The sequence below is a fragment of the Balaenoptera acutorostrata genome, chromosome 12, assembly GCF_949987535.1.
Source record: "Balaenoptera acutorostrata chromosome 12, mBalAcu1.1, whole genome shotgun sequence".
NCBI classification, from domain to species: domain Eukaryota; kingdom Metazoa; phylum Chordata; class Mammalia; order Artiodactyla; family Balaenopteridae; genus Balaenoptera; species Balaenoptera acutorostrata.
This window is the reverse complement of record NC_080075.1, coordinates 61,804,701-61,831,346: the sequence shown is the minus strand read 5'-3', so window position 1 is coordinate 61,831,346 and position 26,646 is coordinate 61,804,701. Positions and strand designations below refer to the sequence as shown.

Sequence of the window (26,646 nt, the reverse complement as noted above, 5' to 3'; positions counted from 1 at the left end):
GAGAGAGAGGCAGAGAGTACCCAGCTGGGCTGCAATCCCCCATTAAGCCACATAGAATCACATCCTCTCTTCAGCCTCTAATCGTAAATCCCCAACCCACCAGATACATCACTGACTGTATGCCATGATGGTTCTGAGAAACTGAGAATCCCTGGCTTGAAAGTTTTTTTTTTTTTTAATTAATTAATTTATTTATATTTATTTTGGGCTGTGTTGGGTCTTCGTTTCTGTGCGAGGGCTTCCTCTAGTTGTGGCAAGCGGGGGCCGCTCTTCATCACGGTGTGCGGGCCTCTCACTATCGCGGCCTCTCTTGTAGCGGAGCACAGGCTCCAGACGCGCAGGCTCAGTAGTTGTGGCTCACGGGCCCAGTTGCTCCGCGGCATGTGGGATCTTCCCAGACCAGGGCTCGAACCCATGTCCCCTGCATTGGCAGGCAGATTCTCAACCACTGCGCCACCAGGGAAGCCCGAAAGTTTTAAATATTGTATTACTTTTTATTGTAGACACAGCAACATAACTAAATTAAAGGAAGTTTACATTTTAATTCAGCAAACCAGTCATCATTCACTACCGTAACCCAGTGAGAATTTCCACCTCTGTACAGGATCAGGCCTGCTTGAACAGTTATTTCTGGTTTTCTCCACTGTTACTGTTTTAAAAAAAAAACTTCCTGTGATGATGATCACTCTTTCTGCAATAGGTTGAATCCCTCAGACTTGTCATTGAACATTCCCTCTTTGGCCCGTAGAGATCATGTGTTTACAGTTCAAGGAACTCACTTCAGTCTTGCCTTTAAGCAATAGTCCAGTTGTCTGGGTTTGTTCAGGTAAATAAAGTAGCAGCAGCAGAAGTAGTAACAGTAATAGTAGTAGTAGTGATGATAATAATAATAATGGAAGCTTACACTAATAGTATTATGTAAGTATTATATTATGTAAGTATTGTATATTTAATCCTCCTATGAGATAGATGGGCTATCACTGTCTGTATATTACAACTGAGGAAACTGATGCCCAGAGAGGTTAAAGAACTAGCCAAAGGCACACAGCTAGTGAGCGGTGAAACCAGAACGCAAATCCATGCTGTCTTGCTCCAAAGAGAGTATAGAGTGAACACAAATGTAATTCTGTGCTTCTGAGAAGTTGATTCTCCATGAGTAATAAGAAGTAATTATAGCAGAACATGCTAGTATGTTGTGGAGAAAGAATCTAAGCAAAGAATAACATTCACACCTTTCAGACACTCGCGGTATCAAACCCTCTTGCTCTTCGTTGCTTTTGCTTTAATTGGAGCCTTATTCACCTTCATCTGGAAATCTCCTCTCTGCGGTACAGAAGCCACCAGCCACGTGAGACTACTGAGAGCTTGAAATGAGACTCATCCAAGAGGAGATGTGCCGTAAGGGGAAAACCAACACTGGGTTTCAAAGACTTGCTGTGAAAAAGAGCGTGTCAAATACCTCATTAATAATTTTCAGAATCTTGATTGCATGTTAAAATATATTAAAATTAATGCCACCTGTTTATTTTTGTAGTGTGACTATAAGAAAATTTAAAATTATATATGTGACTTGCATTCTATTTCTACTGGACGTCAACACTCTAGATTTACTGATTTTATATCTTTCTCCTTTCAGTTCTGGAGACTTCATGATGGGTTTGCCCTTCAGGACTGGTTTTGGTCATTTCGGGCTTAAAAGTCACCTTTAAGCTACTAAGCTTACTGTACTTAGTTTATTGATCTAAGTGAGGGCTGTTCATACTCATTCAAGGAGGTGATGAGGAAAACCTTTTCTTTTGTCTGTTTAGCCCCTGATTCCCTCGGAAGTTAAATCTCATGGACAAGGACCTGGTAGCCACCCTGCCCTGTGAGCCCACAGTTGATCTTTCCTTTTAAATTGGGATGTGCACAGGCAGAGCAAAGAGTTCTTCATTTTTCTGCCCATGGGCTAGTTATGGAATTCCAAGTCGCCTTTGAAATGTTTTAGGAAACAATGCAGACTGTTCACCGACACTTTCATCTGCTAGAGGACCTAAAGCATCAATCATACTGTAGTTGTCAGCAACCTCTTAAACGTCACGGATCCAGAAAGAAGTCACAGCCTCGACTATTGAGGAACTTGGGACATTCAGGGGGAGGCAGACTTGCTGACCTATTAGGAAATAACGAAGACTGAGTAACTAGAGCCAGATTGTGTGGCTCAGCCTCGAAAATCAAAATAAAGCCAGAGAACAGGGGGAGCTGCGTGGGCTGCATGCGTGGGGAAGACTTTTTGAATGAAGGCTGTAGGCCTGGAGGGCTTAGTAGGTTGCAGATCGTTCTAAGGTGAAGGCTGTAGGTATGGGAAGAAATGGGCGTGACACTGCCAGGGGACACGTCTGGGAGGGGTGGGAGGAGCCCCTGGGGACCAGTCACATGTAAGTGTAAGTGAGCTGGGGGGCAGGGATAGATGATAGGGGCCCGTAGCCTGGGCTTGATTCAGGGGAAGCTGATGGTATGTTCTCGATGGGGCAAAACAGAGCTGGATGATGAAAACCCCAGGCTTATTGCTCTCAGGGACCACCAGAAATTTTCTCATCTCCTGTTTGCCGAAGTGTGGAAGTTGGTACATTGGCACAGCGTTAAAGCTATTCAGTATACAATTATGTTGCACCTACCTTTTGCCAGGCACCTTAGTTTTAAATAAACACATAATTCTAAAATAAATACAACGGTGCTTCCCTGGTGGCGCAGTGGTTGAGAATCTGCCTGCCAATGCAGGGGACACGGGTTCGAGCCCTGGTCTGGGAAGATCCCACCTGCCGGGGAGCAACTGGGCCCGTGAGCCACAACTACTGAGCCTGCACGTCTGGAGCCTGTGCTCCGCAACGGGAGAGGCCGTGATAGTGAGAGGCCCGCGCACCGCAATGAAGAGTGACCCCCGCTTGCCGCAACTAGAGAAAGCCCTCGCACAGAAATGAAGACCCAACACAGCTAAAATAAATAAATTAATTAATTTAAAAAAATAAATAAATAAAATAAATACAACGTTACATGATGGCAAGTAAAGCTGTGTCCCACTTATAGTTATCAATTTAAAGAAACATATTAAGCTCATGATACTGTGAAAGGCAGGTGGATATAACAAAAATCTTAAAGGTTTTCATGTTCTGCATTACAGATGGGCAACTGAGGCTCCAGAGGCCCCAGGTCTTCACACAGCAGGTTTATCTAAGAGTGGCGTGCAGGGTGGGATGGAAAATGGGGAGAGAGTGGCAAAGAGGCCAATTAGCCAACTGTTTAGGAGTGAAGTGAAGACTCTTTAGGAGTCTTGAGAAGTGGTGAGAATGGAGAGGAAACATGAGAGCCACTGGTTAGACCATTGTTCAGGCAGCTGTTTCATGTGTCTGTTTATCTCTCTGTGTACTTGGTTGATCTGCGATGCTCATTTAGGGTTCAGACTCCTAGTGCGTCTGATTGTTCTGTTGCTGAGCGTGGGCAGATGCCGAGAGGTAACTCATAATCCAGTGCTGACATTTATTGAGCCTTAGAGTGGGCCACATCCTGTGCGATGTCTCTGTCTTTCCTCACAATAACTCCGTAACGTATCTGCCGTTATTCCCCCTCTTTTACAGATGAGGGAACCAAGGCTCAGAGAGGTAAGGTAATTTACCAAAAGTCACACAGCTGGGAGTCAAATCCGAGTCTGACTGACCTCCAAGCCTTTAGCCACTGCATATACTGCCTCATCGTTGATTGACTCTAATGACTTTTGACAGCATCTTCTGCTGTTTCTCACTTCTCTCCCTCATTTAACCTGGAGTGTGAGTTTCTGTAACTTAGCTTAGAATTTGATTCCTTTCTCTAAGCATCAGAAACAACAGAAATTCACCAGCCCCTAAGCCCCATTTTTAACCCCTGTGCGGCATATTTTATATATCTTTATTCTATGGTTTATATCATCATTAAAGTGGCTCTACTTGGCCCTTTAAAAAGCTAATTAATCACTAAATATAGACCACAAGTTGTTCTTTTCAACCCCCTGCGTGTCTCTTTCCCCCCATTGTGAGATGCCATCTGGTGCTATGAGCTCATGCTTTTTGTGTTCCTTTTCAGAGAGCCAGATTCATTGCTCTCTAAACCCGGAAAGCCAGTTCATTTCAGAGTTCGCATGCATGGCTTTGAAAACATTTGCATCTAATGCCTCCTTGTGGATTTTCACCGTATCACTCTTCAACACATCGCATGGCATTTCTGTCTTTACCACCTATGTATATATGTATACTCGTCTTTTTACCAAAAGGACTTAATTTGTCTTTGGCAAATTAAGCAACTAGAGGTCTTTTCTGGTGTGATTTTTGTCAAGTTTCATTTTGTCAGTTTTACATGTGTGCTGAAGGAAGCCAAAACTTAATAATATACTTTACTCTTTGAATCTATTTGACTTTCTGCTTTAACAGTGGAACAAGTGTTTAAGGAAATAAAAGAGCTAACGGCAGGCGTCTGACACTACTGCTGATCTGTCCTTTACTCCATCTTTCTCTTCCAATTCTGCCTGAAGTCTCTAATCATCTTCCAAGGGAGTAGAGCACCAGGGCTGTAGAGCATTTTCTTGCAAACTCAAGAGAGAAGCTCTGGGTTCCCTACCACACTCCCAGGCTTTGGGACCTTTGGGTTACTGCTTGTTACTCTCCAATCCAGACCTTGTCACTCTTCCCACTTCCTTTTTCTTCTCATTTCGAGTTCTTGGCAGTTTAAATTTAACGTGGGAGCCTACTGGGGAAGGAAAGGTAATTTGGTGATGTGTGCACTGCTTACCTCATTCCTGGCACATGTGTGGCTCTCTCCTGGGGGAGCAGGAGAGCACTGGGCTGGCCGGCCGCCCGCCTCCTTTCTGCTACTCCCTCTGTCCACTGGGATCACGCCTGTTCCCAGCAAGGGGCGGAGGAGGAGATGGGCTCTGAGAGTGTTAGCAATGATGTCAAGGGACCACATATTTCCCTAGCACAGGAGTGGGTGGAAGGCCAGCCCCGCTGAGTCCGAGAGGAGAATTTCTCCCCAATCCAAACCCTGTCTCTAGCATTAAGTAGCTTCCGTGAGATGCAGGAAGGATGAAGCCACTAAGTCAGCCACGAGCCAATCCAGTCTCCAAATAATGTGTGTTGAAAGGTATGGATAATATACAAACAGAAGGCTCAGTTAGGTATCAGCTTTGTTTCCAAAATAGCATATGTTTGTACTAAACTGAAAAAAATTGTTTTTCACTTCAAACTGATAGTTCATTTACTAACTGCGGTTCTCAAACTTATGGTTACCAGAGGGGAAGGGTGGGGGGAGAGGGATAGATTGGGAGTTTGGGATTGACATGTACACCCTGCTATGTTTAAAATAAAATGCCTTTCCATGAAATAAAAAAAAGCTGCAGTTCTCACTACCCACAGAATTAAGATGCATTTCTAAAAGTGTAAGGATTTCTAACTTTCCTGAGTGAGCATTATACAAAGTTTGGGTAACACCATATATGTTAAAAGCTTGGTTACTGCTTTGCACTGTGGCCTTGGGCTAGTTACTTAACCTCTCTGAGCTTCAGATTTTTCTACCTGCCTAATGGAGCTAATAATACCTATTTCATATCTAGCTCATAGGGGATTTTGGTGAGTATCAAATGGATTTTATCAAATGATTTTTTTTTTTGGCATCTATGAGGTGATTTCTGTGCTTTATTCTATCAATCAGGTATATTACATTAATTCATCTTCATATGTTGAACCAACCTTACATTCCTGGCATAAATCCCATTTGGTCGTGATGTACAATCCTTTTTATATGTTGCTGAATTCACTTTGCTAGTACTTTGCTGAGGACTTCCGAATACATATTCATAAGAAATATTTTGTAATATTCTTTTCTTGTGTTATCTTTGTTTTTTGTATCAGGGCAATACTGGCCTCATACAGTGATTTGGGAATTGTTCCCTCCTCTTCTGTTTTTGTTTTCGTTTTTTTTGAAGAGTTTATGAAACATTGTTAATTTGTCTTTAAACATTTGGTAAAATTCACCAGTGAAGCTCTCTGGTCCTGGACTTTTCTTTGTGGGAGTTTTTTTACTAAGTTAATTACTAACTCATTCTCTTTACTTGATATAGATCTGTTTAAATGTTCTATTTCTTCTTGAGTCAGTCTTGGTAATTTGTGTCTTTCTAGAAAGTTCTCATTTAATCTGTATTATCTAATTTGTTGGCATATAATTTTTTCACAGTATTTTGTTATACCACTTTTTATTTCTGTAAGACGGTTAGTAATGTCTTCTGTTTCATTCCTGATTGTAAGACGGTTAGTAATGTCTTCTGTTTCATTCCTGATTTTAGTAACTTGAGTCTTCTCTCTTTATCTTAAATGGTCTAGATAAAGATTTGTCAATTTTATTAATGTTTTCAAAGAACCGTTTTGTTTTTTTAATTTTCCTTATTTTTCTAGTCCCTACTTCATTTATTTCCACTCTAATTATGTAATCTCTCTCCTTCTGCTTTGGGTTTAGTTTGTTCTTCTCTTTTTAATTTCTTCAGGTGGAAAGTTAGGCTATTGATTTGAGACTTTCTCTTTTAATGTAGGCATTTGCAGGTATAAATTTCCCGGTAAGCACTGCTTTAGCTGCATCCTATAAATTTTCATATATTGTGATTTTGTTTTCATTAATCTCAAAGTGTTTTTAAATTTCCCTTGTGATTTCTTTTTGACGCATTGGTTGTTTAGAAGTGTGTTACTTAATTTCCACAAATTTCTGAATTTCCAAAATTTCCTTCTGTTATTGATTTCTAATTTCATTGTATTGTGGTCAGAGAACATACTTTGTTTGACTTTCTTTTAAATTTATTGAGATTTGTTTTATTGCCTAAAATATGGGGTATGCTGGAGAGTGTTCTATTTGCACTTGAAAATTATGTATATTCTGCTGTTTGGTGGAGTGGTCTATAGATGTCTGTTTTGTCTAGTTGGTTTATAGTGTTGTTCAGATCTTCTGTTTCCTTGTTGACCTTCTATCTAGTTGTTCCACCGTTATTGAAAGTGGAGTACTGAAGTCTCCAACTATTATTGTTGAATTGTCTATTTCTTCCTTTAATTCTGTCAGTTTTTTCAAGTATTTTGGGGCTTTGTTGGTAAGTGGATAAAATATGTTTATAGTTGTTAATATCTTCTTAGTGGATTGACCTTTTTATCACTATAAAATGTCTTTCTTTGTCTCTAATAACAATTTTGGTCTTAAAGTCTATTTTGTCTGATGTTAGTATAGCTATTACGTCTCTTTTGGTGACTGTTTTCATGGTATATCTTTTTCCATCCTTTTGGTTCCAACCTACTCTTGTCTTTGAATCTAAAGTGTGTCTCTAGTGGACATCACATAGTTGGATCATGTTGTTTTGTCTATAATGCCAATCTCTGCTTTTGGTTGGAGTGTTTGGTCTATTTATATTTTAGTCCATTTATGTTTACCTGTGTTGTAACATTACAAATGTTCTTTGTTTCTTCATGTGGATTCAGTTACTGTCCTTTCATTCAGCCTGAAGGACTCCCTTTAGTATTTCTTGTAGGGTAGGTCTGCTAGTGACACATTCTCTCAGTTTTTGTTTAACTGGAAATGTCTTCATTTTCCCTTCATTTCTGAAGGATAGCTTTGCTGCATATAGAATTCTTGGTTGATAATCTTTCTTTCAGTGCTTTGAATATGTCATTCCATTCCTTTTGACCTCCATGTTTTCTGATGATAAATCAGTGTCTAATCTTCTGAGGAGCTCTTATACATGATACATTACTTTTTTTCTTGCCATTTTCAAGATTCTCTATCTTTGGCCTTCAACAGTCTGGGTATGGATCCCTTTGAGTTTATCCTATTTGTACTTCATCAAACTTGTTAGATGTGTAGATTCATGTTTTTCATCAAATTTAGGAAGTTTTTGACAACTGTTTCTTCAAATATTCTTTTTGCTCCCTTTTCCCTTTCCTCCTTTTTGGGACTCCCATTATACTCCTCAGACTGGATAATCTCAATTGATCTGTCTTCAAGTTTGCTGATTCTTTTTTCTGCCTGCTCAAAATTTTGTTGAGCCCCTCTAGTAAATTTTTAAATTTCCATTATTATGCTTTTCAACTTCAGAATTTCTATTTGGTTTTTTTTCTGTCTCTTTTCGTACTTTCCACACTTTACTAATATTCTCTATTTGGTGAGACCTCATTCTCACACTTGTCTTTAGTTCCTTGGACATGGTTTCCTTTAGTTCTTTGAACATATTTAAAACAGTTGATATAAAGTCTTGGGTAGGGACTTCCTTGGTGGTCCGTAGTTGAGGCTCCGTGCTTCCACTGCAGGGGGTGCAGGTTCGATCCCTGGTCGGGGAACTAAGATTCCACATGCTGCCCGGAAAGTCTTGGTTAGGTAAATCCAATGTCTGGGCTTCTTCAATGACAGTTTCTATAGACTGACATTTTTATTCTATGTAGGAGCCTTTTTCTGTGTATGTTTTATACTTTTTAATTGAAACTGGACATTTAAAATAATATAGCAACTCTGGAAATTAGATTCTCCCTCCTTCTCAGGGTTTGTTATTGTTTTTGTGTTGTTGTTTGTTCCTTTAGTGACTCTACTGAACTAATTCTGTAAAGTCGGTATCCTTTGTCATATGTGGGCCCTGAAGTCTCTGCTTGGCTAGCTTAGTGGGAAGCTAATGATTGGACAGAAGTGTTCTTAACTGCCTGGAACCAATACATCCCCCAGTCTTTGCCAATGGGCTCTGTGTGTGTGTTGGGGCATGTGTTCAACTCTACTTTAGCCTTCACTTCCTGCTTACACAGAGCCTCAAGGTTAGCCTGAGGATGAATATCAAGTGGAATGACAGTTTTGAAAAACACAAATGAGAGCTATTAATGCAGCCTGTTATCTTTTATTATTCTCAGACCAGATCATTTGCTCTTTGTAAGCACAGGCATTTTCTGACTTATAAACACATAACTTATATGTAAACACCGAACTTATATGCCTTAGACCTCACAACCACTGCCAGGGGCCTATGTTGAAAAAACAAAGAGAAAAATAAAAAGAGCTGTGAGCTTTTAGAGAATCTGTGGTTTCATAAGGAAAAAAAAAAAAAGCTTCCAAAAAAGCAGAGATAGTCTTGGGTAGTGTTTCTCAGCTGCCTGCATCAGCATTACTTGGGATGTTTTGTTAAAAGGCAGGTTCCTGGCTCCATCCCAAATCTTTTGAGTCAGAATATCTTGGGTTGGGTCCAGGAGTCTACATTTTAAACTAGCTCCCCAGGTGATTCTTATGCATACTGATGATTGAGAAACAAGGGAGATGATCCTGTAGGTGCCTTCACATCAGGGACTAAGCGGCTCATGATGTTAACCGTGCTCAAATACTAATCTCCCCTTTCAGTGCCTGATTTCTTAAAAACTTCACTGTATTCGTTACATTTACTCAAATTCCACCAATTAGAGATTTATTTGCATCTATGAGAATAGTTTTTAACAGCTTCTGGAGTTAAAGGATTAACATTTACTCACAGCTCTTTTAAAATTAATCTAATCAGATTGCATTTATCCAAACAGCTGGCCAAGGTGATTTACAAGGAAAGAAGGAAGTTTTGTTTTGTTTTAATTTGACAGGAAGATAGATACTTTCATGGGATTCAGAAGACTTGAGGGGAAAAATAGGCCTGTGTTAATTTATGCAATAAAAGCATGGATTGAGAGGGAAGGTAGGAGAAGATACTAGATAAAGCAGTGGGTACTTGCCCATTTCAAAATATTGTGCATACAACCAGAAAAGGGAGGAAAAAAATTTCCTTCTCCTTTCTACTTTTAATATTACCCGTTCTCTTAGAACCTAGAATTCAGATCAGTAAAATGTGTATTAAGGAATTATATCAGCTGCTGTAGGGCTACTTAGGCTCTTGTGGGCTGTCTGGAGACCTAATCACTATTTAAACCACCACGTAGAAGGCTCTTTATTGAAAAATGTCTTCTGGTTTCCAAATAACACACTTCCTGATATACTTTTTGATTCAGACCATTTGAGAGTTTGAGGTTGGATCAAATTTGGATGCGTGAAATTTATCTGTGTTAAAATTCCAAGCTGATTTCTCCCAATCATCTGTATACTTTTAGGCCATTTCTCCTTGAGGAGTTTTGTGTTTAGTTAATACAAATTCAACATTGAAAAAACAATTAGGGGAGTTTAGATTCTTATCAAATTTAATACATTCAAAAATGAAACATGATTTAAAAAATTATTTCATGTTTTGGGTCTTTACTACTCTGACTTGTCTCTATTAATGAGACTAATCAAGAGATTCCTATCCCCTGCCCCTTCAACCCAGTTTAGGATGCATTATCCTGCCTTCCGTTTCCAGAATTCTATTACAAATGAACAGACTAGTAAATCACATTTCTTATTTCCTTCAAGGTATTGCACAGCGATGTACAGCTATCAAGTACCACTTTTCTCAGCCGATACGCTTACGAAACATTCCTTTCAATTTGACCAAGACAATTCAGCAAGATGAATGGCACCTGCTTCGTGAGTATTTCTGGGAAAGGGTCAGAGAGGGTCAGAGAGGAAATGGTGTCTTTCTGAACAAAAAGCGTTCCCACCAGCTCTTTCAGATTTGGACTGAAAGATGCTGTGCTGATCCTACGTGGGCCTCTGGGCCCCATCCGACTTGGTCAGAGACTCAGAGAGTCATTTCACTGAGCCATGGTCACAACTTGTTTGCAGATCAGATGTGTCAGAGTCAGGCGTGGGGCTTTGTGAGACATTGCAGTGAGCGTGTCTGTCCTGGTGGCATCGGTATACAAGCCACCTCCTGAGTGCATTCTTTACCAAGCCATGCGGTACAAGGCCCTGATCTGGTGCTTGTCCTAGTCAACCAAGGAGACTATACCTTAGGTGCGTTATTTTAGTTTTCTTTATCCAATATTCATTTTAGTTACTGTGTCTATTTCAGACCTTGGTATTTCTGCTAAAATATCTTTATGAGTGTATGTTGTAATTTTCTCAGAAGGTATCTGTTATCTCCACATCCCGATGGCAGGAACTATCTTTTTTTACTGTCAGGAAAATGTGAAACTGTAGAAAGGATTGTGCAGTGTGACACCAAAGAGGACTGATATTTACCTGAAAACTGTCGATTCATGTTGCCTAGGGATAGATAATTCAGGAAAGCAAAAAACTAGGCCTAATCCTTTTTAGTGTTTACCCTAATCAGAGGTTGACATTGTCATTTCCAATGCAATCAACTCAAGGACTTCAGTGATCTTGTTTGGTGACCAAAGTCACTACAGGAAGCCAAGTAGAGTTTCATTTTGTAAAGTCAAGTCTCTCTACAGATCAAACGGCTCTATTTTGAATCTCAAACACGTAAATGGAAGCTCTTAAGATATTGCCCACAGCAGTGGTATAATATTATAAATATTATGATTGGCAAATTCAGGACTTGGAAAGTCATTGGCTAAAATGTGGTTTATTTCTGAATAGTATGACTTCCTGAAAATTATTTCTTGCTGGCTGATCTTAATGGTCATTTCTCAGCAGATCTTAGTTAGAGCCTTATCTAAGTGTTCTTACATCTTAATTCTTTATGAGCATGTTTGGAGTTCTTTGCCTTAATCATCTATGCAGAAAGCCACATAGTCACTGGTTTTAGGCAAGAAAAGATCATCACAGGGTCCTGAAAAAGAACCTTTTCTCTTTACTCTAAGAGTTGGTACCCTGTTACTGCCCAGCAAGACAGTACTGAGCATTCTCCTCTTAATCCTCTCTGAGGTTCTCATGGAAAGATGCTTTCAGCGGTCTCAGGCATGGCTTTTCCCAAGAAAGTCACACTGGGTGATCTGTACCATGTTTACCAGATAAGCTTAGCATATCCAGTACTAAGGCAAATCCCATGTGGATTATATCTGAACCTTGTGCCTTTTAATGGCCATAGAAAGTAAAACTTGAACCACAGGGAGTTCAGGAGGTTGTGAGAGAATGGTGACTGAGCTATGATTACATTGGATGTCTCAAAACGACTTACACCTTAATATTAAACAGCCCCTTTAAATGATCAGTGCCCGTGACCCCCTAGCTCTGTGGTGGTCTACACTGCCCCTTCTAGGCTGCAATGTCCTGCTTCCGTTTAGATGCTCTGAGCTAGAAATGAGAAATCCCTTTAAAAGAAAGGGATGGACCACGTGTGACAAGGGCAAGACTGAAAGCTGCCGTGACCCACCCTGTGTACATCATCCTGAGTTGCCAGAGGCCACAGGAGCACACAGTGTCGTGGCGGCTGCCTGGGCACCTTCGCAGAGCAGCCCACACTCACACAGCGGGGTGTGCCTCTCGCCTTGGCTCTACGTGTGCACAGGTGTGCACATTCCACCTTGCCTAGACCTGTTGGCTGGCTTCAGCGGCAGACTTATGTTTGGGATCTGTTGCTCTCAGAAAGATCAGAGAAATTTAGCTCACGATTTTTAAAATTAGCTTCATTCAAAAAAAAAAAAAAAAAAAACAAAAGAGGGAGGGAAATAGAAAGAAAAAGCAAAATAGCAGGAGGGTGGGCAACTGGAGTGGAAGTGTACCCATACATCCAGCCAGACCATCTCCTGGTTTGGCCTAGAAGGTGGGCCAGGGCCTGGGCTCCTGGCCCAGTGATCACAGTCGTGTTTTTGTGATAGACCAAACTTCTTGTGTGTACAGTGGGGCCTGGCCCACAGGAACAGCCTTTTCTTAACCTAGGTACTTGGGAGCTTGGGTTGTAGGGCCTATGTTTAAGGGAAGAGGGCCTTAATGAGTAGATGTCTTATATGTGCATCTTGGGCCCTATTTCAGTTACAATTGCCTTCACTTTCTCAAATCCTTTTTGAAAATAGGCAGGAGGAAATATAACTTAAAAATAAAGTAATTGGCATCCTTGGTGCACAGGTAAAACCATATTTCACTATAGCTCAGTTTTCAGGCTCTTTCCCCGAAGTCAGATTAATTACAGCCACTACAGTGGTGGTGACCCATGATTCTGTTGCTCTTTGAAGGATAATAAAGGTCTTTTGCAAACCTTCCTCACTCTCAGTTTACTAAGTAACTTGTTACCTTGTTTACCCTGGTGTCCGCTGGTCTATTTTCTACTTGATACGGACTTCTCCATGGACTCAGGGAGGGTAGATGCTGACCCCTCAACTTGTTACACCCCATCTGTCCTCTTATGAAATACCTAGGAAGTTTATTTCCTTAGTCACCGTGGCCCTGAAGACCCTACACCTGTCCATGTAACGTATTAGTTTTCACAATGTATATAAAGCTCTTTATTCTCGAATTTTCAATAACTCTCCTTCTTCTGCTTATTATTTTGAATGTTTGTGTTTTGAGATTAGATTTAAGAAGAATCACTGCTGGCTTCCTGGGCATGGCTGTGGCCGTCCTGCTCTGTGGCTGCATTGTGGCCATGGTCAGCTTCTTCTGGGAGGAAAGCCTGACCCAGCATGTGGCCGGACTCCTTTTCCTCATGACAGGTACGCAGAACACCTCTGACACCTCTCCCAGCAAAAGCAAAGGCCGCTCTGCAGGCAGCTAGCTTCACTTTGTTATCTCTCCATTAATTTTGTTTTCACTTGTGAGAAAAGCAACCAAAAGGTCATTTGGCTTTGGTGGGCAATACAGAATTTAAAGAAAACAAGTGTTAAAAACGCAGCCCTGATTTCCCCACTGTGACCCGTTATAAGGTTAGATGGAAATGTCTTGGGTTTAATCTCCATATGAGGCAGGTCTGATTTTTCTGTCCCATTCTTTCCTATTGTGCCCCTAACCCTGGCATGGACTCTTGGCAAACATGGGCCATTGCTTCTCAGGAGCCCTCCAGGAGAGGGTGATAGCTCAGCACAGCCCATGCCTCTGGGCTGAAGGTCAACTCAAAGTCTGTTTCTTAGTGATGGAGTCATTGGTGTCATTTTTACACACAAAACATTCATTCATTTCACTCCACAGATATTTTGTGAGGACTTACTATGGACCAGGCACTTCTCTACATACTAAAGACACATAATGATGAAGGCAGACAAAATCCTTCTCCCTTTCTGTTGTGGGGAGACACGAATAATAATTTGTGATAGCGATAAAAACTGTGAGGAAGATAAACGAGGTGGCGGGCATAGGGGACCCTCTTCCACATAGGGAGGGCTGCGGGCAGAGGAAGGAACGGTGCCAAGGCCTAACGCAGGGATGGCTTGACGTATGTGTTTTGAGCCACAGAGAGACCAGTGTGGCTGGAGAGCAGGGAAGGAAAGGACAGCATCCCATGAGGTGGAGAAGCAGGCAGTGGCTTGGATTTTAATCTAAGGGTGGTGGAAGCCACCAGAAGGTTTTACGCCGAGGCGTGACTTGCTGTTAAATCAGGAGATTGGAAGGGGGTGTGTGGAGACACGACTATGGTCTTTTCGATTGTCGGGTGAAGAACATTTTTGTCTAAGAAGGAGTCAGCAGCTGAGTTGATGGCTGAAATTGACTGAAGGTGGCTGCGGGGAGGAAATCTTTCCTCCTGCTTCTTCCCAGAAAATCGTGTCTGTGATTAGTGAATGCCAAGTTAACAGTTTCACAAAGTACGCAGAACATCAGGGGTAACGGTACTCTAGATGTGCAGCCGTTTTGAATAAGCCTATTTCTGCTTCTCTGGAGTTCTGTTACTCAAGCGACCACGACTGGGCTTTCTGGCACTGCTCGCTGTCACGGTCACTCACTCAAGCCCGTGTTCCCTGGAGGCTGCGGAACCCCTCGGTGACTGGCCCCATTTTCTCTGTCTTTCAGGGCTGACAGGTAGGTGGTGCTTTGCCTTCTGATTGGTCCACCAGTCAGCTTCTGTAACCCAATTCACAGACAGAGGTCCTTCCTTCCTTCTAAGTCCTGTCGGCCCCTTTCCGACCCCATGAGACGGCGCTGTAACCGGCAGTGACCTGGAATAACAGGTGATCATTGTAAGCATCCCGACAGAACATTCAGAAGTCACCTGGCCCTTGAATAATTCTTAGCAGAAAACCAACTTCAGTTTTCCAGACTTGGGTGAATACACAGAGGCTGCAGGACTGTAGCCCAGGAAGGCTAAAATTCTAGTTCCTGAGGTTTTGGAGGAGGATTTGAACCTTCAAGACCAGCCATTGGGAGGGTGCCTGCCTAAAGGATTCATTAAAATCCAAAGTGTAGGGACTTCCCTGGTGGTCCAGCAGTTAAGACTCCACGCTCCCAATGCAGGGGGTCCAGGTTCGATCTCTGGTCAGGGAACTAGATCCCGCATGCCACAACTAAGAGCCTGCACGCAGCAGCGAAGACCCGGCACAGCCAAATAAATAAATGAATAAATATTAAAAAAAAAAATACAGGGGCTTCCCTGGTGGCGCAGTGGTTGAGAATCTGCCTGCCAATGCGGGGGCACGGGTTCAAGCCCTGGTCTGGGAAGATCCCACATGCCGCAGAGCAACTAGGCCCGTGAGCCACAGCTACTGAGCCTGCGCGTCTGGAGCCTTGCTCCGCAACAAGAGAGGCCGCGACAGTGAGAGGCCCGCGCACCGCGATGAAGAGTGGACCCCGCTCACTGCAACTAGAGGAAGCCCTCGCACAGAAACGAAGACCCAACACAGCCAAAAATAAATAAATAAATAAATTAAAAAAAAAAATCTTCACAGTCTTTAAAAAAAAAAAAAAAAAAAAAAAATACAGGGTGTAGAATGAACAGGTGAGGGTGTCAAAGAATCAGAGAGGCCTGTGCTGCCCAGGGGATTTCTTTAAGCTTAATGGTCATGAAATATCTCCCCCCATTTTCTTCCGTTCCTTTATTAGTTGGGCCCCCATTTTTCTAACTCTTGTCCTCATATACATCAAAGAAGTATTCACGACCCCCCAGCCCTGGAAAGGCCCCACATAGCATCCTCAGGAAAATGAAAGGAGCTGAGGGCCAGACAAAAGCCTCAGTAGTAGTAGTTTTTAAAGGACCCTTGTAATGTGGGTAATGAATGAATAATTTAGGACGCTCTTAGATATCAAACAATTGTTGGCATGAAAATAAATCACAGGACCATAAAAGTCAGGCTCAGTGAGCGTTTCTTGGGAGGCAGAGGGGCTGGTTTGGTTTTAAATGAAAGGAGGGTGGGAGTTCAGTCTTGCGTTGGCTCAGAGGAGAGCTAGGAGCTGAGTTTCCTAAGCCAGCCCCACCTTCCCCTGCTCAGCCCTCATTCCTGAGCCATCTGTGTAACTCTGGGCCAGACTGGCTCAGGGCTCAGCAGGATTTATCATCAAAAGCCCCTGTGCAACTGTTAAAAACAAAACAAGCAGAACAATAGCCACAGTAGCAAAAACCCATTGCAACCCCAAAACACCCTAAACTTATAAACTTGAAGTTTGATGACCAGTCCAGAAGGGTGGACAGACCTACCACATAACACTGGCTTTTTTTTTTTTTTTTTGCTTTTGATTGCCCAAACAACATGTTTTTTTGGAATAAAGGGAAAACCCACTTATAGATCTCACCATCTGAAAAATTAGTTGTTAAAATATTTTCCTTATCCTGGACCAAATCTTGCCCAAGTCTTTTTCTCACTAAAAACAACAAAAGGGAGAGAAGTGGCTGTGGTTCTAAAAGGGTAGCTCAGGGCATCCTTGTGATGGAAATGACCTGTGTCTGGACTGTGATGGTGACCACATAATCTGCACACGTGGTGACATTCCGTGGAACGAAGTGCACACACACACACAAGTGAGTGAGTGCATGTAAAAATGGTGAAATCGGAATAAGGTGGATGGATTGTATCATCGTAAGTTTCCTGGTTGTGCTATTATACTAGAGTTGTGCAAGACGTTACTATTCGGGGAAATTGGGTGAAGGGTATACAGGATCTCACTGTGTTATCTCTTTCAACTGCATGTGAATCTACAATTATTTCAAAATAAAAATTTAAAAGAAAACAACAACAACAACAACAAAAAAGGAAAGAAAAAATGTTTGCCACCATCATCACATGGAAAGTATTGAATATTTCGTTTTCTGGGCTTCCGTTTAACATCATACCGTAAGCATTCCCGGTGGCCTTATATTGTTCTGTGTTCAGTTTTTAATAGCTTTTAATAGCTGCATGCTCTTCCATGCAGTAGATTTGCCACGCTGTGTTCCCTTACTGTGGGATTTAGGGAGGTTTGTTTCATTTTTGCTACTACAAATAATCCCTTTCCATTTCCTTTGTAAACACCGAGATAACTATGTTAATCCATTGCATGAGATAAATTAGCTGTAGGACCTTCCCACGTAGCAGCAGGAGATGAGAGCAAATAAGGGTTAAAAGAATTGATTTTAATGAAGCAGAAGTGTCTTCAGCAGTCGGCATCACCCCACAGATTTTTGATGCTAAACTTAGCCTCTTCTAAGGCGCTGGCATCTTCATTCTCTACCTGAATTTATTAGCCAAACCTTCAATGAAGATCATCAGTGATGTGACAGTTTGAGATGTTAAAATGGAAACCTGGAAACAATCTCTCTCCTTATGCCTTATTGCATACTGACAGCTCTTGATTACCCACACGTGGAGTAGCAGGGCTGCTGACTGTCACTTCGCATCCCTAATTCCCTGGGGCCTCTCAAGGGGTCCTCCAGCAGGACCAGGGGCACAGAGCCTCAAATGTAGCCTTTTGACCTCATGTCCTCTGAAGTTACACACACACTGTCACGGAGGCATACCCAGAGGACTAAGGGAATAAGTAAGACTCATGATCCAACAGTGAGGGGCTGCCCTTTACCAGACCACAGTGCCTTCAGGCACTGTGAGTGAGTATTTCCATCAGCTATAAATGATGCATTATTGCTGTTGTGCTAGGATGATGATTATCATTTGTTAGAAATATAAATATTTTAAAAGGTTAATTTATTCAATGCAAATATTTTTAAATACAATTTTTATGTCTCCGTAGTAGGGTTTTAATTACCTTTTAATATACTGGGAGTCTCAAAAATTGGATAAAGCTTGGTCCTCCCTTGATGGGGGCCTCCATTCCCCTTCATAGGCTGTGCCCTGAGTGGCCACTGCCGACGAGGCAGGGCCTTCGGGACAGTAGAGAAAGAAAAGACAGTCCAGGCTGCCCCGGCAAAGCTCAGGGACCGGTAACACCCACGCTAGGCCACCCATTGTTTGGCTTCAATACATTCAAATTAAAACAAAGACTCCTCTGTAGGTGTATTGAATTCTCTAGGGTATCCACTGATTATGACCTAAAACTACAGGTCCTTAATGCCGTATCTGAAGCCCTTGGGACCAGGTGCATTTTGGAATTCAGGATTTTTTTTTAAAATTTATTTAATTTATTTATTTTTGGCTGCCTTGGGTCTTTGTTGTTGAGCGCGGGCTTTCTCTAGTTGCGGAGAGCGGGGGCTACTCTTCGTTGTGGTGCGCGGGCTTCTCATTGCGGTGGCTTCTCTTATTGCAGAGCATGGGCTCTAGGCGCGTGGGCTTCAGTAGTTGTGGCACACAGGCTCAGTAGTTGTGGCGCACGGGCCTAGTTGCTCCGCGGCATGTGGGATCTTCCCGGACCAGGGCTTGAACCCGTGTCCCCTGCACTGGCAGGTGGACTCTTAACCACGGCACCACCAGGGAAGTCCCTGGAATTCAGGATTTTTAAGTTTTATTTTAGAAAGGTAATATAGTGCATGTGTTCTATATTATCTAATACCCTGAGCAGGGTCTGAAATCAAGTATACATTAACATTTCTGCTGCCAAACACATGAATATTCACACTAGGTGGGATCAATAAGGACTATAAATAGCCTATGTCACGTCAGGCCAGATTTGCCGATCAGTGAGATTGCTGCAATCTTTCGGAAAAAGATCGGATGTTTTTCGGATTTAGTTAATTGCAGATTGTGGGTCTTGTATTTGATTTTTTAAAAAAGTGTTGTCTGTCTCTATTAGTCCTGCCCAGTCATTTAGTTAAGGCAACTTAGCAATGGCTTTTTGAGCAATCTGTGTGAAAAGTAGCGTGAGGTGGTTTTTTTCTGGAATTGCGAAGAGGCCAGAATGATGGGCAGGCCATCTTTTGAAGGAGTGAAAAAAAGAAAAATCAATGTTTATGTCTTTGGGTGTTGCAGCTATGTTATTTATCAAGCAGGCTAACCAGGGTGAAGCAACTTCCACTCCTTTCCGCCTTTCAAGCACATCAAAAGAGGATGGCCAAAAGAGTGGGCCGTTACCCTAACTACACCATACCAGCTGGCCATGGGCACCATGAAGTTTAGGGAAGGAAATTAGGTTGATGATCTGGGATGACAGCATAACTTTATTTCCCTTCTGGTCCAAAAATATTCTTTCCGGTCTTGTAATTCTGTGATATCACTGTATCTTCTAATTAAGGACTTTGGCGGAACACCTTTTAATATTTTATAAGAAAAGTCGCTGCATACAGCGCTCTTCAGAACAAGTAAGTACTCACCCTTTTGAAGATGCTACCAGCAGTAGCCAGGACTGAGTTTGGGACTTACAAACCCCTCTACCCTGGCGCCACCAGCTGGGCTGAAGAGTATCAGTGGCGGTAGCCCAAGGGAACTCGTGGCTGGTCAGGGGAGAAGGGAAAGGGAAGGAAATGTCTAAGAGAAGAAGGGAGGAGAGGTGACCTCTCTCCTCGTGGCTTTTCAGGAATGACCATTAGATTTTGAACTTTTGAAATGCAAGGCTGGTACCTTATCTTTCCATGCCCTCATCCCATATCTTGCATTAACTAGATTGCTACTGACAAGAAAGCAACATTATCTGAAATAACTTGCCATCTAGGTAAATCCTACAGGAGGTAATTTAGGATGAACTGGTTCTTAGGTGTGTGGAACTCACCGTATTGCAGAACTCGGTTTTCTTCAGCAGGTTTTGCACGCTCCGTGTCCTCAGTGCTATTAGGCTCCGTGTGGAACTTACAGGAAGTCCAGGGGTCTCTCCTCCTTTTCCCTGGTATGCATGCTGGAAAGTGAGTGGAAAGAACACCTGGGGTTCCTGATCACGTCAGCGTCAAAGCAATGATGGCTGTGGCCATCAAGAACTCATTCAACTTAACTACCTCTAAGATAATCAGAACTGGGTCTGGAACGTAGTAGATGCTTATAAATAATTCTTGAATAACTGATTAAATAACACTTACAATAGTAAAATCTTGCTTAGGCCTGTAAAAGGGATGGAAATATACTTCATACATTGACTATACACACAAAGTCTCACACACACACACACACACACACACACACACACAATGTTATCCACTGAATTGTGTGCCCGCCCCGCCCTGCCATTCATATGTTGAAGTTCTAGCCCCAAGAACCTCAGAATGTGACTGTATTTGGAGAACAGGGTCTTTAAAGAGGTGATTAAACTAAATAAGGTCATTAGGGTGGGCCGTAATCCAATATGATTGGTGTCCTTATAAAGAAGAGGAAACTTGGGCACAGATAGTTACAGAGGGAAGACTGTGAAGGCACAGGGAGAAGACCAGCATCTTTAAGCTAAAGAGGGAAGCCTTGCAAGAAACCAACCCTGCTAGGACCTTGATCTCAGAGTTTTAGCCTCCAGAATTGTGGTAAAGTAAATTTCTGTTGTTTCAGCCATCCAGTCTGCTGCTACTTTGTTAAGGCAGCCCGAGCAAACTAATACACGTGAGGACTCTAAGACATGCATATGGAACTAAAATAGAATTCCGCAGGATCAAAATTGACCTATGACTACTAAGCTAGCTACAACAAAGATGTCTTCATCCTTTAAACACTTTTCCTTAGTGTCTTCAAAGTTAGAAGGGTTCTTCTTTCCCCGTATTAAGATATCTTGAATGGGATAGGCCTCTTTTACAAAAGCTAGTTGCATACATTGGAAACACTGCTTTGTCTCCTCTCCCTACATTTCTCTGTAATAATCAAACAGTCCTGCCCATCCCACAGATAACAGCTATGGCAGCTCTGTATTTGCAAACTTCCTTAGGTATGTGAGGGTCCAGAAAGGGGAAATTCTTAGATATGCTCTTTGGTTCATCTTTGCTTTTCTCTCACTCAGAACTACTTCAAGAGCATCTTGGAGGGAGAAAAAATGTCCTTGGAGAGCAGTCTCTGGGGACATTTGTGGGAAGGGGAGGGGCAGACATCAGGCATATTTATGGGCTCACGTGACCTCCTCCACCCCTCCATCTCAGCTGAGAGAGTAAAGGCAGAAGGAAATAAAGCAGGTTTTCATCAAGGTTTGGCGATGCCCTAATCCTAAAAGAACTTAAGTGGCATAGAGATGTATATAATATTTCAAGATAAAATAAATACAAATAAGGAATACAAATAAGACAAAGGAGCAATCAGGTTTGCAGGGCAAGATGGATCCAAGGGTGAGATTAGTAGCCAAAAAGCATGCCATGAAGTCCCCAATTTTTGCCCCGGGGGGCCACTAATTTAGCTTTAGGGGAGTTTCAGCTCTCTGGCAACTCGGTCAAAAAAAGACATTCTATTAGTGACATCATTCACAGTGTCCATGAGGTAAGCACAAACTAAGTGCCCTGGGAAAGCACAACTACTCATGACACTCAGGGCATAGAAAGTCATCCTGAGGTTAAATCCTCAGGTTAGGTTTTTCTTATCTTTTTCTATTCAGTATGAACTGGTGTTGTTATGCTAAAATTCATTTCACCAAAATCAATTTTATGGAGTTGGCAGGGGAGAGGTGCTAATAAAATCAGTGTTTAGTATAAAATCAAAAAGAGTATGTGCAGAAAGAAAAATCCATGACATTCAATTTTTTATTTAGCTGCATAATACCAAGTACTAGATTCACTAGGAAATTTTGGGAAATGTCCTTGCTCAATGCCATATGATGGAATAACAGAGTCACAGAAATTTGACACTGCAAGGGACTTCAGGCACCAAATCCCCCATTTTTTTTTCCCCTAGATGACACTCAGAGAGATTAGGTAATTTCAAGGTCACACAGTGATTAGATGTAGAGCTGGGGACCAGCATACATATTCCCTGCATCCCAGCCCAATGCATTTGGACACGAAAGTATGCCTAAGAGTCTTAGTTTGAATTCAAGCTTTCAGAGGTCATTAAAACTACGTTGCTTGTAAACAGCTTCACTTTTAGGTATTCAGCTGTGTGCAGACAGTTAAATGCAGAAGAGTTGTTTTTCCTGTGAACAGGTTATTGTTCTATTATTCTATTTTACCTCTTGATACTCCAGAGATCAGATTTTTCTAACTGCCTTATTGTTCTATTACCAGCATTCATTAGAAGGACCTTGTTATATATAAACCGTCTTTGTTTTGGCCAGTGAAAGCATTCATGTAGATGTAAGAACATTTGCTGTTCACAAGGTTTGAAAAAAGCAGAGGAGTATTCTGTTATTGACTGTGCCATTCCTTTATGAAAGAATTATTTCCATCATGATCTTTCTTGGGAGAGCTCAAAAAATGATGTGTTTACCATAATAATTTAGAGCAAGAAGTCAGAAAACAAGATTTTATCCTTTTTAGAAAAACAGAATCACTTTAGAGTCTAAAAGTAGAATGAGGTAAAGAGTAGGAGAGATCAAATCACCTCAGATCAAGTGTCCTTTTAATTTAAAACATTTCTAAATGCACACTTGGAAAAGGATTCAGGCAATGTGTTCTTACGTGATTTGAGTGCAGGCAGAATTCTAGCACTTAAAAATGACGTTAAGGAAAAAACAATGGCATTAAGGTGATCTTTGTTTCCTCCCAATTGCTGCCTGCTCTGAGTTTGTTTTTCTGCTAATGTTTCTGATACCCAAAGTTCTATTAAAAAGGGGTGTGGAGATCTGTTACTTGTAGCCCTCTCCTTTCAGTTCCCAATTCTTGTGTTTCTGTTTCCTATGGAGGTGCTGCATAGATCCCTAAGGTTACCAAAGCAATTTTTCAGCAAATGGTTGTAAACTCCATTGTACACAGGGATGAACCAAAGTATGAAAAAGAAATGTGTAGAACTTGGAACCGAATGGAACATTCTGATACTTGACTGGGTGCCAGTTTTTGTATTTATTACCCACCTTAACAGCTCAGCAACTGCCTCATTGTGATCCCATGCCCACCCAAAAGGAGCAGCCTTGGGGGTCCACTGTGATGAAATAGAAGCATCTACATCCTTGAGTAGTACAAGTCCTGTGTTTTGGGCTTTTTGAAGCATTTTTATCAGAATGCTGATCTTAGTGTTCTGAAAGGACAATTATATATAACGTGTTGGTATAAAAAAGTATAATTTTGGGTCTGTTCATTTTCCTTAGGCTACCTAAATTACCTGCATTCTGAGTGGTTGAATTATAGATCTCCTATATATGATGTCAGCTATTTTACGACAATTCCAACATCATGGATTTAATTTATATGATTTACAATCTTTTTATCCATTCATTAAAAAAAAAAAGATTTTTGAGGCCCTAGAATGTGCCAGGCTCTGTGCCTTAAAAAAAAAAACTTGTAAAAATTCATTTAAGATATTATCAGGCAACATGATAAATACTAATGATAATGGTAATTGAAAAAGAAAGACTTGGTATGATGATTGCAACTTTCTAAAACTGTGTCAACTCGGGTATAGAACAAAGGGAAATGAAAATTGTTTGTATTAGGTTTGAGTGATTATAGATTTTTTTTCCTTAAAAATAATTAAAATTTCTACTACGTTGTTTTGAAGAATTAAGAAAATAAATTCAAATATACATACCAGTTTAATTGAGATAATTCTGAATAATTCAAGTTATCAGAATTTTCCCATCTTTTTCACTCCTGTATCTCCAGAACCTAGCATACAGTCTGGCACATAAAGGTTTTGCCAATGTTTGTTGAATGAAGTAACTCAAGTGAAAGAATTGTCAATCCTTTATTAATTTGGATTCGTCATCTCATCTGTTGATCTGATGTTCACGAAGGCCTGTCTGGCATTTGCCTTGTAGCAGGCAAAACTGTAACCCATCATCCTGCTCTCTTTGTATTATTTATAGGAATATTTTGCACCATTTCCCTCTGCACTTACGCCGCCAGCATCTCCTATGATTTGAACCGGCTCCCGAAGCTAATTTATAGCCTGCCTGATGATGTGGAACACGGCTACAGCTGGTCTATCTTTTGTGCCTGGTGCAGTTTAGGCTTTATTGTGGCAGCTGGAGGTCTCTGCATCGCTTACCCATTTATTAGCCGGACCAAGATTGCACATCTAAAGTCTGGCAGGGACTCCACGGTATGACTGTCCACACTCAAGTCCACTGCTTGGTGGCCCGTCCACAGTGCGGACGACCCTGGAAGGGGACGGAGCAGAGTTTGAGTCAGGATCCCAAGCACAAAATCGGTCTTTTACATTCCAGCCTGTTGCCTGCCAGCCCCTTCTGGATGACTGATGTCAAATCGCGCAAAACCTCCATACCTTTCTAAGGACAAGACTACTGTGGATTCAAGTGCTTTAATGACTATTTATGCTTTGACTGTGAAGAGTAGGGAGCAGTGCCATGGAACATTTCTGGGTTTAGAAAAAGAGGAAACCACAATGGAAAAATTTGTCTGATTGCCATTTATTTCAGAAAGTTTGTACATAACAATTACCCGAGAGTCATTTCTATTTGCAAAAGGATTCATGACAAAGCGAGTATAATTTTCTTGTCATTGTACCATGCTTGTTAAATTTAATGCAGCACCTTCAGAACTTGTCCTAATGGTGTCTTGTTGTGTCAGCACCAAATATTTGTGCATTATTTGTGGATGTTTTTTGTCACAGGAAGATTCTCCTGTTGCCTTATTTATTTTTAATTGAAGTCTCTTCTCCATCTTTGTACTGGAATCAAAATCATAAGAGAAACAGATCAACCATGGAAGAGCTAACCTGTAATGCTATGCAGTATTGTTAGAAGTCCTATCTGTCGTTCAACCTGTCTCTTTATGTTAACTGGATTTCTGCATTAAATGACTGCCCCCTTGTTCATCTGGGTGTGTTTTCCTGTCTTTCAGCCGTGGCAGTAGGTCTCCCTAGCCATTCGGACAGGTGAGAACTCCTTGTTTTTAAGAGACTTGCTTCATCTCAGGTTGGTCATTTTTTTTTTTTTTTTTTTTTTTTTTTTTAACATTTTTTTTTTTTTTTTTTTTAATTTTTATTTATTTATTTATTTATGGCTGTTTTGGGTCTTCGTTTCTGTGCGAGGGCTTTTCTCTAGCTGTGGCAAGTGGGGGCCACTCTTCATCGCGCTGCGCGGGCCTCTCACTGTCGCGGCCTCTCTTGTTGCGGAGCACAGGCTCCAGACGCGCAGGCTCAGTAGTTGTGGCTCACGGGCCTAGTTGCTCCGCGGCATGTGGGATCTTCCCAGACCAGGGCTCGAACCCGTGTCCCCTGCATTGGCAGGCAGATTCGCAACCACTGCGCCACCAGGGAAGCCCAGGGTTGGTCATTTTTATTTATCTCTTGTAGCAATCACACACATGCTCTTGACGATAGATATCATTTTCCAAGCTTCTTTTAAAACCTTACCATAGTATTTTGAGTTTTCTTCTCTCCCTCTTCGTCTCTGTTTACCATCTGCCTGGTATTTAGCCACTGATAAAGATTCACAGTCTCTGGCCTTATCCTTGGACCTCCTACCCCAGTGGGTTTCAACCTTGGCTGCAAATCCAATCACCTGGTTAATCATCTTCAACTGTACCTGAACTGGGCCCCACCCCAGACCAATTGACTTAGAATGTCTGCAGCTGGGCCTGGGCTTGAGTATTTTTCCAAAAAAAATCTCATAGTTCTGATGTGCATTTGGGATTTAGAGCCACTGTACTGGGTCAGAGCTACAGTTATGTCCTTGGTAGCTAATATTTATTTAGCACTTACTGTGTGCCAGCAACTGGGCTCTGTTTTTTCCAGGTATAATTTCATTTAATCTTCTCAAAAGCTCTATGAGGTAGTGTTGGGCTGCACCCTGCAGGCCTGCAAGCCTTGTGGATGCCCGGCCTCAAGACCAAAGAAAGAACCCAGAGACAGCGACAGAGACATCAATTGTTTACTGGATAGGGGATCTTACACATCTGAAGCAAAAGGTCCTGGAGCAACACCCCACCATAGATGGCAGGCAGGACATGGCAGCAGTCTGCTACTTGGGGGAGAAGGAGGAATTCCCCCATTTATAGGGGGAATTGATGTCAGGTTGGCTCATCAGTTACCAAGGAAACCAGCAGCAGAGGCAAGTCCCTCACAGCCCCTCAGGTTAAGACTATCACGAGGGCATTTGTTTCCCTTTAATAAACTAGCAGGTGGAGCCCTTCTGGCCTGAGGGTCAGGAGGCGAGCACATTCCTGTGAGAAGGGTGTAGGTGAAACAGGGACTGGTTGAGTTGAGCAGAGAATGTACAGAGAGCAAGAGAAGAACCATCTGGGGTGGCCTGACCATACAGGTAGGTAACTCTTATTCCATTTTACTGATAATGAAGCTGAAGGGCAGACTCAGAACACTTGCTTCATTTTTTTCTATGCGTGGGTATAGGACAAAATTAAAACCCTTCCATGGTATTTCTTTATCTTTAAATGGAAGGGTGGGCACTAGCTAACTTCTACGCTTTTCCTCTTAACTCCGTCATTATCCTGTATTCTACGCACAACGTGTGAGAAAGATGGTCTGT

General features: G+C 41.8%; 1 protein-coding gene across 3 annotated transcripts in view; it reads left to right on the top strand.

Annotated features, from left to right (window-relative positions):
• The window catches only part of TMEM178A (transmembrane protein 178A), a 50,135-nt gene extending 25,161 nt beyond the window's left edge, over positions 1 to 24,974 (top strand). For all 3 annotated transcript variants that reach the window (XM_057558311.1, XM_007167122.2, XM_007167119.3), the window contains exons 2-4: positions 10,438 to 10,551; positions 13,383 to 13,520; positions 24,004 to 24,974. In XM_057558311.1, the coding sequence (XP_057414294.1) occupies positions 10,438 to 10,551; positions 13,383 to 13,520; positions 24,004 to 24,245 (494 nt within the window). In that variant the 3' untranslated portion in view covers positions 24,246 to 24,974. The remainder of the gene's footprint in view (positions 1 to 10,437; positions 10,552 to 13,382; positions 13,521 to 24,003) is intronic.
• Positions 24,975 to 26,646: the final 1,672 nt, after the last annotated feature.